Genomic DNA, 14,186 nt, shown 5'->3' with positions numbered 1-14,186 from the left:
CATGTGGACAAGTTCCCGTGCTCGCTAGGGGGGGCAGACAGCCAGCAAATAAGCCATTGACAATAAGTAGCAATTGATGCTTGCAAAAATAAAAGGTGCATATGGGTGTGTGTGTTTGTTTAATGCAAAGTAAAAGAAATAGGTTTATTTGGGGGAGGGGGGTTTGTAGGAGAAGGCCACTTTGTTAAGGAGCCTTCAGACAGAGATCTGAAGGACATTAAGGAAAGAGCCTTGCAGATATTTGGGAGAGTTGCTCTCTAGACAAAGGGAGTAGGAAGTGCAAAGGCCCTGTGGTAGAATGGTTGTTGTCACATCCTAGAATGGACCAAGGGGTGGGGACCCCCACAGAAAGCTGTGGGAGAAAGAACCTCAGTAGACTTACAGTCACACATCCTGGGTTCAGATGTCAGCTCTGCTGCTCACTGGCCTTGGGAACCTCTGAGAAGCCTTCTAAATAAAGCTAAAGCAGCATCACCCAGCTTCCACGCCTGGACTGGGGCTGGGGGACAAATGGCAGAGAACAGGGTTTCTAAATTGAAGGACTGTTGCAGGGAGGGTGTAACTTAGTGGTAGAATTCATGCTTAGCAGGCACATGGTCCTGGGTTCAATCCCCCAGCACCTTCTTTAAAAAAATAAACCTATAAGTAAAATAATAACCCCCCCCCAAAAAAACAACATAAATAAAAATCTTGCAGGGAAAGGCTTTAAATAAATAAATAAGTAGAAGGAGTGTGTAGAAGGAGTGTTCATGAGGAAAGATTTTGAATCATCTCCTCATCTGGCATTTGTTCATGCAGCAGACACCCCGGGTGCCTCTGTGGGCTGGCTGTGTGCGAGGGAGCTGGGGTGGCATAGACCTCAGTGAGACAGGCTCCCTGCCCTGGGGCTGAAGGTGGGGGAGACGGGCTCGTGTGCAGCGTGGTGATCTGGAGGAGGTGAGGTCTGCAAGGATGAGCAGATGGTAGGGCCTGCCTTGGTGTTCAGGAAGAGACTACAACCTCTGTGTAATGATCCAGAAACATCAAACAATTGGATTGGCTGGAAGGTGAGGAGGGAGAAATGGCCCGAGGTGAGACTGGGGAAAGGCAGGCAGCGCAGGGCCATCCTCGCGGCCTTGAATGCATGCCGTCAAGGCCTTCTCTTGTGGGCAGTGGGGGGGGGCCACTGACCCCTATTTTAGGGAGTTCACTCTGGCTGAGGTTGGCGGGATGGCCAGGGGCGGGGAGCCCCAGTGAAGCAGAGGCACCCTGGGCTGAGGGCCAGAGCAGAGGGACCCCCGGGTGGAGGAGCCCAGGATGCGGAGGCTGCTTGGATGTGAAGAAGGAGGAGAGAAGGATCCGGAAGCTGCCCTGGTTCCTGGCTTTGCATTTTAGGTGCTCAGACAGGGAGTTACAGAGAGAAGCGATCTGACGCGCATGTTGAAAAAGATGTCCGTGGCACTGGCATTACGCCCCTGTCATTATTCCCTGGCTCCCGGGAAGTTCTGAGTTTCCTCTGGACACCATCACGACTTTCCACAAGCTCGGAAGTCTATCCTCTCACAGTTGTGGAGACTGGAAGTTTGCAGTTAAGGCATTGGCAGGGCTGTGCTCCCTCTGAAGTCTCTAGGGGAGGACCCTTCCTTACCTCTCCCAGCTTGGTGGCCCCAGGCATCACCCGTCTCTGCCTCTGACACTGTGTGGCTTTCTCCTCTGGGTGTCTCTGTTTCTCCTTCTGCGTCCTTTAAAACGACACTGATCATTGGATTTAAGGTCCACCCAGGCAATCCAGGATGATCCCATCTTGAGATCCTTAACTTGATCGTATCTACAAAGACCTTTTTGCGAATAAGGTCACATTCACAGTTCTGGGGGTTGGGATATGGACGTGCATTTGGGGGTGAGGGGCGAGGCCACCACTCAGCCCCCTGCAATGGAGAAAAATACCTCTCTCTCAGCCAGGATGTGAGGACCGGATCGAGCCTGCCTTCTCCCTTCATCCTCTCCACGCCGCCTGCTCCTCCCTCCACCTACCTGTGTCTGACAAACTTTCCTTGTAGGGAAAACCATCCTGAGCTGCCAAAGTGTGATTGGAAGTTAAACAAAACCCAGCAGACACTTGGAGTACAATTAGATAGAAAAATAGAAATGAATAATTCATCCAGCTTTGCCAGGGGGAGGGGGGCTCAAAAATGAGTCTGATCATGCTCGTTCCCAAGGGAGGTCAGTCTTGCCGTGAACTTTGCTGTGAACATGAATCCATGCACGTGGGATTCATGCAGCTGGCTCTGAAATGGGACAGGGTGGGGGGCCTAGGGGTTAATCCTCAAAATGAAAGGGCATTCCAGGGTCATACTCAACTCTTAATTTTGCAAATGAGGTAAACCGAGGTTTACAGAATGGAAATTATTTTTGCACATGGAACTGAACATTCCAGAGAAAGGTAAGACTGGGCACCAAGCACAAAGGCCCCAACTTCCAACCCAGCACCAGTCCTGCCAAGTTCAAGGCCACCAAGTACGGTCACTCTAGACCAAGTGTCTCAAAGTCCGCAGACTTTGGGTGGGAGCCCCAAGGATGTTTGTGGTGTCTGTTCTGGATGTAATTACTGCGCTACAGAGGCTTCTCCACCCCTATTCCCTTGTCAGGAGTCTGTCTTCAGGCCCCTGCTTTGACGTGACCACGGGGCTTCAGCAGGGACAGCCTCACTCGATAACTCACCTCTCATGCGCCTGATGGCCAGCGAGGAGCCAGGCACCCACAGGGAGGGCCTTGTGCTGTGACGAGCGGAGCCAGAGGTCTTGGAGAGGCCCTCTGGGACCAGGTGACCAGATGGCCACTCCCTGAGGACACCGTGCTGTCCTGGAGAAGCCGAGTGTGGCCATGTGCTGAGGATTCAGAGGCACACTTTGGCTGTTACCGTGATTTTGTCTTCCTCCACCAGTGTCATGTGGAAACGAAGCTCTGGGTTTCACGTCGTCTTTCCCCAGCACCCACTGTATCAGGTCCCTTGTTTGAAACAGCAAGAGAGATTCCCTGAGTGTTGCAGGGGCTATAAGAACCACGGGCCAGGGCTGTTGGCGGGACCCAGGCATTGGAGACTGTCTCCCCAGCCCACACACAAGGTCCTCGGTCCACGTGGGTCACCCCTTGGCCAGCTGTGTGTCGCCCAGGTTCAGGCGTGTTTGATCTGTGTAGTCCTGGTTTGGGCATGTTCACTGCAGAGGGCTGTGGACTTATGTGAGCCCTGTGGACTCAAACCACCATGGCCTCGTTCAGATTTCTAACTCGTGTTTGGAGAAGGCCAAAGCTGGATGTGGCTGTGCTGAGGCTGTCAGGAGCGGTTACTGTGATCTGGGTCCCGGGAAGCAGGAAACACGTGCTCTGTAATCACCCATTTGCTTGGCCTTGGCCCCTGGAGGAGTCTGGGACCAGGGTCTGGGGGCCTGGGAGACAAGGCTCCTGAGCACTCTCTGGCCACAGCGTCCGCAGCCTCAGGTTAGAAAGATGGTTCATACACCCTCCAGCTTTAGTCTCCATGATCCAGAGGGTTTAGACATCATATCGCTGATCTTTCTCCATTGAGCTGGGCTCTAGAGCATCCCCGAGGCCAGAAAGGAGAGAGATTGTGGACACTGACTCAGTTGAGAAGCTTAGGTGATCCTGAAGTAACAAAGGGAAAGTGTCAGAGGCCGACAGCAGCCCACTCACGCCGCATGTCCACCGCAGGTCACCCGAGGCCCCCGGCACAGCACGTGCTGGCCCTCAGAGCTTCAGCCTGAGAGTGACACATGTCACATGTCACTTCTGCCCCCCATTCACTGGCAAAAAGCAGCAAGTCAGGACAGCCCGAGTACCCTTAGGTCCGGAGGCAGGTCTCCCAGGGACGTTCGGAGTACCACCTACAGGCAAAGCCTCCTCACTTCACCTTGAGTCCTGCGCCCCAAGGGGGTACAAGCCTGAGAAACACGGTGAGAACACGTGTCCCACAACAAGTGACGCAACCCGGACTGGAACCCCACCTGCGTGCCCTGAGGCCTGGCCCTTCTGTTTCCACCAGGCCCCCTTTGGCTTTTGGGTCCCAAGTCCTGCGAGAGAATCTAGTCTCTGTTTGCAGAACACCCGACAGGTGCTGATCTGACGTGTGTGACGTTTTGTAAACGACGTCACCTTTCCTCCAGATACCGTGTTAAGTTCAGCAGGAAGCCAAGGCCATTCTGAGCAGGCAGAGCCTCATAGAAAGTCGTCTGTGGGTGCCCAGGCCGTAGTGGTTCGGGCTACAGGTGGATGTTGATGGAACTCGCATCCCAGAAGCTGTGCTTCTTTTTCTCTCTGACTCTAATCTCTCATTTTCTTCATGACTTACTCTCTGCTTCTTGCACCAGGAAGCTGCGGTCCCTGGGACACCAGCCCCAGCACTGACGACCGGGCCGTCTCTCCTGTTTGATGTGAGTCTAAGTTTCTCCTCAGCGATGTGCTTCTCACAAGCAAGTTTTGAGTGTTTGCACCGAGACCCTTCTCAGTGCCTCTGATTGCAGATCCAACTGTCTTTTCTGATGTTTTATAAACTCTCGTGTTGACAGAAGTCAGAAAATGCCTCTCTCTTATCGAGAGAGGAAGCAGCCTGGGGCAGGGTGGGCGGGGCGCTGACTGCAGAGGAGTCTCAAAGTTTCAGCCGGTATTTTCCAGATTAAAAAAAAATAAAAACAGCAACTGACATTCGCTGAGCCCTGCGCTGTGTCAGGCAGTCGCCAAGAGCTCTTCCTCCTCGCATCCTCACGGCAAACCCATGAAGTCAGAACCATTAGCCCATTTTACAGATGAGGAAACTGAGGTATGGGGGACTGGTAGGGGGGAACTCGCCTGGGATCACACAGCCAGGAGGTGGCAGAGCTAGGATTCTCTGACTCCAGGGGTCACGTGCAGAGGAAGAGGAAGGAGGGGGCATTTCCATCAGAGGGAGCAGGCTGTGCAGAGACCCCACAGGGCCTGGGAGACTAGAGACAGCGGGTGCCTCAGGGAAGAGCAGCTAGTAGGATCTGAAGGTGAAAAGGTAGAAAGAAGCCAGGGAATGCCAGGCCTTGAGTGCCCCCCCCAGGGGTTCCAGTCTGCTGTTGTAGGCGATGGAGTGGACAGGAATCTAGTCTCATTTACTGCTGAGTCACCCTGGACACGTGTAATCTCTCTGGGGCTGGGCAGCCGATGGGCACCGGCTGGAGGGAGGGTACAGTCCAGGAGGGAGGTGGTGGGTCCAGCCTTATGGGGACAGTGGATGGGGGCACCCAGAAGGCTGCCTACACCCAGGCCTGCAGCTTCAGGACGCTCTGGGGCAGGATGTTTGTCCAGGAGCCTCGTAGGTGGGTGTGCCGGGGAGAGGCATGGGGTGTCTGAGCCGGGGAAAGCAGAGCAGCCAGGGCGCCCTCCCTTCACCGCCCCTTCCTTGACCGGGCTGCCCAGACATTGTGGACATCAAGCCAGCCAACATGGAGGACCTCACAGAGGTGATCACCGCGTCCGAATTCCATCCGCACCACTGCAACCTCTTCGTCTACAGCAGCAGCAAGGGCTCCCTGCGCCTCTGTGACATGCGGGCAGCTGCCCTGTGTGACAAGCACTCCAAACGTAAGTGCGCCCACTGGCCAGAGTTAGCGCAGCGGGTGGCGCGGGCAGGGCTGGTCCTGATGCTGCAGCCTCAGGAGGATGGACAGGGCGTGAGGCTGTTCTGGATGGACTGGGGGTGGGCTCAGTACTGCTTTAGGGCTGTTGACAGGGGGAACTTGGTCGTGCCCCTCACTGCCCACACCCCAAGTCCCCGCGCAGATCAAGACTGTCCAGCTTCCAGCAGTCAGGCAGCTCAGGTGAGAGCCAGGGAGTGCGCTGGGCACTGGAAGCCAAGGAGGGACCACATTCATTGGTCACCTACTTCAGGAAGCCCTCCCTGACCCCCACACTGGACCAGGTCCCTCCTCTGTGCTCCCGGAGCCCCCAGCACTTCCCTCTCACAGACTGGCCACACCCTGTGGAGCTTTCAGTGACCACTCCGTCTCCCCTAACTGTCATCTCCTCAGGGTCACCTCATGCTGGAACCCACCACAGGGCCAGCTGTGGTTGCCAAGGAGGTACCAAGGAGATGTGGGGCTAAACAAGGACCGAGGGAACCTAATATGACAGCCACCACCACACACGGCAGCTCACCTGGACACCTGAGCCAGGCACCCGGCTCTCTGCCTGTATCATCCCATTCAACATCATACAAGCTCCCAGGGAGTCTTGCAACCAAAAGGGAAACTGAGGCTCCAGGGATGGGCCCAAGGTCACCCACACTGAAGAGTGGCAGAGCAGGACTTGAACCTGGGACTCTGGGGCAGCCTGGCTGGTGCTCCTCACCCCCGGGGCTGGGCTGTGCCAGTGGTGGCTCACTAACACGGCGCTCCCCAGAGGCACCTGAAGGCAGAGGATCAGGCCACAGCATCCTCCCTGGATGACCTTGTGGGAATAGCAGGGGGACAGGAACAGATGTGGCCCCAGCCAGAAGGGCAGGGACTTGGGTCCACATCTGTATCTACCCCAGTACCTACAGTAGTGTCTGGAAATACACACTTGTTGAATGAATGAATGAATGAATGAATGAATGAGTAGTGACCAGTCGGCACCTGTGGGGGCATTATCAGAGTTTTGGTGAAGGAGCCAGAAGGCCACTGGGCGGGCCTGGGTTGCTCTCTCCCCTGCCCAGGCCCCAGCCTGCTTTCCCTGGGCAGCCAGAGCAGGCGGGACGCACAAGCCCCCAGGTGCTCAGACCCCTCCTCCTCCCTCCTTGGCCAAGTTCTGTCCCTTCTTCATTCACCCCACTGTCCACCTCTGGGCTTGTCCACATCTACAGACATTTTCCCGGCCTTCCTCACGCCCACAGCTGGGCAGGACAGCCGCTGTCTGGGTTTGTGCTCGTCCACGAGCCCCAGGGCCTCTCCAGGGGAGCCCTGGGAACGCCTTCTCCCTGGTCGCCGAGCCTTCCCCTGAGGGCTGAGCTGTCCGCACTCAGGGCGGGGAGAGCAGAGCTCCCTCTCTGGGCAGAGTTGGGCCACCAGGGCACGCCACGTGTCACACGCAACCGCCACCGCCCAGGCAGGGTCTGCCCCTGCTGCGCCCCCAGCCCTGCTCCTGGCACCGAGGTGCAGGAGGGACCGATCGGTGGTCAACTCCTAACTAGGTGCTGTGATGCCGAGAGGCGCTGAGTGGTATAAACAGCCACCAAAAAAGCCGAGAGCAGGGAAGGGCACCTCACTGAGGAGGTGACAGGGGAACAGTCTCTCTGAGGGGGTGCGCCATGCAGAGCTCTGGGGGAGGAACCTTCTAGAAAGGGGAGACTGCAGGGGCAGAGTCTCAGACATGAGGGCGCACCAGGGCGGCCGGACGAGGATGTCTGTGTAATGGGCTGTTGTTCAGACATTTAAAATACTGGCTTAGGAGGTTTTTAGTGACACGGGGAAATGATTATGTTAGAAGATGCCGTGGGGGGAAAAGCAAGGCAGTGACTACTTCACCAAAAGAATGAGAACGAGAAACATGGAGAGAAATATGCCCGGAAACTGTCCCTGAGTGTGTGTGCGGGAAGGACAGGATTTAGAGAGACTAGAGGTGGCACTGTGCCCCCCACGCTGTTTGAATGACGTCCTTCGTGGGCTGGAGGTGGGAATCAGAGCCCCTCTTGGCGTTTGTGACTGTCAGCTGGCTCCCCAGGGGTCTGAACGAGCAGCCGCCCACGCGGGCTGCCACCGTGTCCCGAGCCCAGCACACGCACGGATTCCGGGAACGTCACTGTCATACGCCTGGTGGTGGCGAGCTGGGTGTGACTCCGCCCACAAGCTCAAGTGCAAGAGCTGTCACTGTCTTTCGATGACTCAACTCCGCTGAATTTGTCGCCCCCGCGCCCGGGGCTGCAGTGAGCGCCTGGGGCCACGTGGATTCCGTCTCTTCCCAGATCCCACTGAGGTTCCAGAAGGCTTGGGCGGGGCCGAGGTGTGAGGAGAGGGGCTTCGCACCTTCTGACCACCGTGGGCTTTTTGCAAAAATTTATGCTTTTTGCATAAATGCTCACAGATGAAGTTGGCCTTAAATTTTCTTTGCCTACACACTTTGCCCAGTTTTGTTAAGATTATTGTTGTCTTGTAAAATGAACTTTCTCTCTCTTTCTTTTCCTGGGACAGTATAATGTGTTTACTCCTTGAAGTCTCAGTAAAACTCACTTGCTAAATCTTTTTCAATTATTGGTTTATATAGGTTGGCTGTTGGAGTTACTGTTGTGTTAAAAAGGTTATATTTTAAATTTTTCTAGGATTTTTTTTTTCATTCTCAAACTCAGTATTTGAAACAGGAACTTTCTCATTCATGCCAGTGAGAGGATTGCTGACCTGTCTTTGTGCCTTTGAAGTGCCTTTTTTTCCTCATGTAACTCGCCGTGACTACGTAGTAAGGAGGAATACCTGCCTCGCTGTGCCCTCTCTCCAGATCACGTTTGTTCCAAGGCCTCACGAGAAGCTGAGCACACAGACAAGTGTCCACTAGGGTGTCACTGGTCTTGTTTTTAATCACAACAAGTGGTGGTTATTCAAGCTAGATTTCTTTTCTTTAAGGAGACTTGGAGGTTGGAACCTGTTCTTTATGTCTTGCTTCTCCCCATTTATCCAGCTGTGACGCAGAGCTCAGGGAGGGGGTAGCGGACCGCGACACCCCTAGAGATGCATGGTCACCACCTCCTTTCCCCAAGCGGCAGGTTAGACCGTGGTTTTCTGTCCACTGAATCCAGGGTGTCTGGGGTCAGGTGCTGACTTCTGCTGTCGGACAGATGAGGAAGCCGAGGTCCAGAGAAGTGCGGTGGCTGCCCAGCCCCTTCCCGTCAGCGGCAGAGCTGCAGATCACAGGGCGGCTGCTGCCCAGCCCACAGCGTCCTGTCTTTCTCCAAAGCAGTAGAAATCCAGGTCTTTTGTCTGTTAGTCATTATGACAGGGTAACCATGGAAACAGCTGTGCTGGAATCTTCCAAGTAAACAGTTATTTCTGCTTTTAACTGAAGGGACGTGCAAGAGCAGAGCAATTTCTTAGAAGAGATGGTGAAGACAGTCGCTCCCCCTGGTGGGCCCCCGCTACGTGCCAGCCTGGGGCTGGGGGAAGCGGTAGCCGCAGTTAACACTGATCAAGTGTTCGCACCACGCCAGGTGCTGCTCTTGAGTTTCCTTCTCAGTTAATCCTCTGAGCTGCCCTAGGATGGAGCCTAGGATGGAGGTACTTGATTATTCATTTTGCAGGTGAGGAAACTGAGTGTGTTGGTTTCCAGTGGTTGCTGTACAATTTCCACAAACTTGGGGGCTTAAACAACACAAATATATTTGTTTACAATTCTAGCTGTCAGAGGTCTAAAATTCAGGCGTCGCCAGGGCTTCATTCCTTGTGTTTCCTTGTCTTCTCTGGCTTCTAGAGGCCACCTACAATCCTCGGCTCGTGGCCCCTTCCGTCTTCAAAATGCATCACTCCAACCCCTGCTTCCATCATCCCATCTCTTCTTCTGCCTTTGACCTCCCTACGTCTGTCCTGTGATAACAGTGGGCCCATCCAGAGAATCCAGGGTAATCTCTGCAGCTCGAGACTCTTACCTTACTCACTTCACATCTGCGAAGTCTTTTGTCGTGTAAGGTACCATATGTACAGGCTCCAGGAATTAGGATGTGGACATCTTTGGGGACCTGGCTTATCATATGGAGGCACAGAGAAGTGAGGACACCTTTCTCAAGGTCACACAGCTAAGTAGAGCCAAGATAGAGGCTCCAGTAATCTCATGCCTATCAGCCTGTGCTTTCTAACTTAATCTTCACAGAAGCCTCGAGAACCAAGAACTCTTGGGGGGATTGTGGGTGAGCCAAGTTCATTTAAAGGAGCTGGGTGGGATAGACTCCCAGGACTCACCCCTGGTAATGGATCTGGGGTAGAAAGACCAGACCCTGTCCCCCTCTGTTGCGGAGGCTCCAGATAGCTGGGGGCAGAGTCAGGCTAAAGTCCGCAGCAGAGGGCACGGCCGGTGCAAAGGCCCTGCAGCTGGATCCTGAGGCCGGTGCAGCAGGAGCAGTGTCGGGGAAGGTGGGAGGTGAGGTCAGATGTGCGTGGAGAGAAGAGGGTCCGAATCAAGAGGGCCTTACCAACCGGGGCTGGGGCTCTGGGTTTACTCAGAAAGGACAGGAACCACTGGGGGCTTTGACCAGGCTGTGTTTTAACAGGATCCTTCCGCCCACTGAGTGGTGAATAATCTGTGGGGTGAGGGTGGATGTGGGGGCCAGCTGGGAGATCACCGTAACCCCAGTGAAGGGGGCTGATGCCCAGAGCAGGGTGGGCGTGGTCAGTGAAGGGAGTGAAGCCGGGCATCCGCAGCACCCGCATGGAAGGTCGGCTTTGCCCACGGCTGCACGGAGGGTGGGAGAGGGGGTGAGGGATGGCCCCAGGCTTCGTGCGGAGAGGGGGCGCCGGCCTTCACGGAGCAAGCAGACTCCTGAGTAAGAGGGAGCACTACAACGGGGACGTTTCTGCAGCCTTCGCAGCTGCCCCGATGCAGGTGGTTTTAATTAAGGGGGTCACAGGAGACATCGCTGCACCTTGAAGAATAAAAAAGAGTGAGTCTGGGATGAGAAGGGGCAGGGGGAAGAGGGCTGCAGGTGGGGTGATGGGACAGCTGTGGGGTGCAAAGACGGAGAAGTTGGGGGCAGATCATGCAGGGCCAGGGGCCACAGGTTGGATGGATTTTATTTTGTCCAGTGGGGTCCGTCACATGGTGCTGAGCAGGAGACAGTTATAAGCAGAGAGTGACCGTTGTCAACCTGCCATCGGTGAGTGTTCTCTGTGCCCACCGCCTTGCCTTGTAATGAGTCACTCACTGTCCCTGCCCCCTCTGCACAGTCTCAGCTGTTCCAGTGGCAGGGGGAGCAGGGGGTCAGGGGCGGGAAGGCAGCCTCGTAGGAGACACCCCCCCAACAGTGGCATCATGGGGAGTGACAGGTGCCGGGAACCCAGGGGTCCCCTGTGATCCACAACCCCGCTGCTTCTCCTGCTGCTGCATGGATGCCCCCCGACCCCAGTTCCTCCTGGCGCCCGAGGCGGGACTGGCCTGGACACATGTGTCCTCATTCACGTGGATGTTCTCACACATCAGAGCAGAGGAGGGACCCGTTGCCAGGGCAACCAAGAGCAAGGACCAGGCAGTACCCACCTACTCCTCGAGCCTGTCTCCTCCTGTGCTCTCCGCCTCCGCGGACCTGCAGCGCCACCTCCGTATGTCTGTGATCCTCTCCGCGGTCTCACTGAGACCAACTGCACTGTGTCCTGATTGTGTGGCTGAAGCCAGTGCAATTCTTCCGTCTAACCCTGAACCTCCCATCACCCCAGACCCATCTGATAATTTCTGCCTGCTCAGTTTAACCCCCACCTCCCCACCAATTCCCGGAGAAGACCATCCACCATTTTGACAACAAGAGTGGTATGTAGCAGGTGCCACTCAGAGTGACACCAAGCAAGAGCCACAGGCCCTCAGAGGCCACTTCCAGCAGATACAAGCTTCACTGCTGGGCCTGGAAACTTAAGTGGAATCATATCAGGTGGAGGGAGAAATTTGTCTGGAAAGGGAAGAGACCACATGGGCAGGCAGCACCTGGAGGTTCTGTCCACTCTGTGAGTGAGTCTGAGCTCTGAGCCTGGCTCCAGGCTGGGCAGGGATGCCAGGATGACCCATGACAGAGGCAGGACCCCCTGCTCCAGGAGCTCACAGCCCCATGAGGTGACCATGCATCTTCACCAATGACTTATAAGAGGGTACCCTGGGGCTCTTTGATAAGCAAGTGTGAGCATTTACTTTCTTTGGAAGGCATCTGGACAAGAAGCACAAAGAACAAGACATTTGAGCTGGGGTTCCGAAGGATGTGTAGGAGTTGATAGGAAAGATAGGGGCAAAAAATGGGAAAGGAAGTTTCAGGGAGAGAAAACAATGTGAAAAAATAAATATAAAAACAGCTACACAGTTTTATGGAGCATCTACTCAAGTCCCTCACAGAACAGGTGCTTCCAGGTGTTACCTCTGGGAGTCACATCCTGCTGGTTCTCCGGATGAGGGAATTTGGGCTCAGAGAGGTTCAGGGGCTTACCTGAGGTCACACGGCGCTTTGTTCTGCTCTACTGCTTGGTACATGGCAGGGCAAGGACTAGGATGAGGTGAGAGAGATGCCTAAGGCACGATGGACCCTGAGAGTTAGTTGTTCAATAAGGTCCCCTGGGGGTCTTGCTTGTCTCACCCCATCTGAGGCTCTGGACCCTGGGACCCTGGGAAAAGGCATTGGAATGTGGCTGCAGGAGGGGAATTTGGGCATGTGAGGCTGGGGCAGCAGACTGGCTGCAGCCCAATTAGGAAGGAGCTTGTCAGCTACCTAGAGGAGATAGAACCTTGATCCTTGGGCACTGGGAGCCATGGAGGACTTTAAGCAGAAGAGGGACGCATCAGCGTTGTGCGTGAGGCTGGAGAGGAAGGCTGGCCCCACCTGAGGCTTCATTTCTATTTCCTCAGATCACAGGTGCTTCAGAGCCTCCCCGGGACCCTTCACTTCACGCTGGCGAGCATGGCAGGGAAGGGGCTCCCCACCCTGCCCCTGTGAGTGATGCAACAACACCGTGAGACACCCAGAAAGGAAGATGTGCTTGTCAGGGAACCAGCTAGGGCTGCAAGAGCCTTAATTATGCAAAATCATTAGAAAGAGATAGGACCATTAAAAAAAGACACAAATGAACTTATTTACAAAACAGAAACAGACTCACAGACATAGAAAACTTATAGCTACCAGAGGGGAAAGAGGTGGGAAGGGATAAATTGGGAGTTTGAGATTTGCAGATACTAACTAATATATATAAAATAGATAAACAACAAGTTTATACTGTAGAACACAGGGAACTATATTCAATATCTTATAGTAGCCTATAGTGAAAAAGAATATGAAAAGGAATACATGTGTGTACATGTCTGACTGAAACATGACGCTGTGCACCAGAAGTTGACACAACATTGTTTACTGACTATACTTCAATTTAAAAATTTTTTTTAATTTTTAAAAAGAGATAGGACCATATGAAATAGATAAACAACAAGGTCCTCATATATAGCACAGGGAACCATATTCAATAGCTTGTACTAACCTATAATGAAAAAGAGTATAAAAAAGAATAAATATATATATAACTGAATCACTATGGAGTACACCAAAAATTAACACAACATTGTAAACTGACTGTACTTCAGGTTTTAAAAACTGAGATAGGACGGAGATTTCTGCTGATTCAGAGCCCTCCAACTTTAAGATAATTAGGGCAGGGAGAGAGGTGGGATGGAGCCCAGTGCGGGTGACAGGGGCTCTGAGTCGCGACTCTTTAAACTCTTGGCAGCAATAATTACTGTGAAATGTCCTTAGTGATTCTATCAGTTTGCAGTGAGACCCCCCCCCCACCCTTATCTCTTACAAATGCCCTGGGGATGAGGTGTGTGTGCAGTGGGGGGAGAGGTGGGAAGGGACTGATATGAAATAGAAGATTCTGCAATCTTTTGATTAAAAAAAAATACTTGTATCAGCAATTTCATAGAAATGTTTGAAAACTGAGATCTTCTAGGTGTAAATGTTTCAGGCTTGTTAATGTCCCTTCCCACTGATCCTCTTCAGTTCTGGTGCTTTTGGGCTTAAAAAGAAAAACATCAGAAACGCCCAAGGATCATCAGTCAGCACTGAGGCTGAGGGGGCTGTTCGCTGCTTCTGTTCTCAGTGGTTAGCTCATCCTCTCAGCCTGTAAGCCTGTGGTTTCCTGCTCCTTACAGCTGGCAGAAGACACAGCCCAGGGGTCTGTGTCACCTGGCGCAGGTGTCCCTTTATGCTTGTGGTCCCATCCACCTACCTGCCGCCACAAGGAGGCCAGGAGCTCTGCAGGGTGCAGGGGCGGACTGAGCTGGACCAGCCCTAGTGGTTTCGGTGGAGGCTGGAGGAAACCACCACGGAGATGCGAGGGGTACAAAGTCAGGGTGCGAGAGACAGACCCCCCCACTTACACTTTTATATCTTACCTTCTGTCTGACACCTCGTGACAGAGATGCTAGTTCAATCAAGAGAGGGTTCCCACCTGGGGCAATGCTGGGGCCACCAG

At 53.9% G+C, this 14,186-nt stretch overlaps 1 protein-coding gene across 2 annotated transcripts in view; it reads left to right on the top strand.

Moving 5' to 3' along the window:
- PPP2R2C (protein phosphatase 2 regulatory subunit Bgamma) overlaps positions 1 to 14,186 on the top strand; it is a 131,290-nt gene that overhangs the window by 99,448 nt on the left and 17,656 nt on the right. For both annotated transcript variants that reach the window (XM_031437702.2, XM_031437708.2), the window contains exon 6: positions 5,437 to 5,601. In XM_031437702.2, the coding sequence (XP_031293562.2) occupies positions 5,437 to 5,601 (165 nt within the window). The remainder of the gene's footprint in view (positions 1 to 5,436; positions 5,602 to 14,186) is intronic.

This window comes from Camelus dromedarius, chromosome 1 (genome assembly GCF_036321535.1).
Source record: "Camelus dromedarius isolate mCamDro1 chromosome 1, mCamDro1.pat, whole genome shotgun sequence".
Lineage (NCBI taxonomy): Eukaryota > Metazoa > Chordata > Mammalia > Artiodactyla > Camelidae > Camelus > Camelus dromedarius.
Note: the sequence above shows the minus strand (reverse complement) of the source record. Positions and strands in the feature narration are given on the sequence as shown.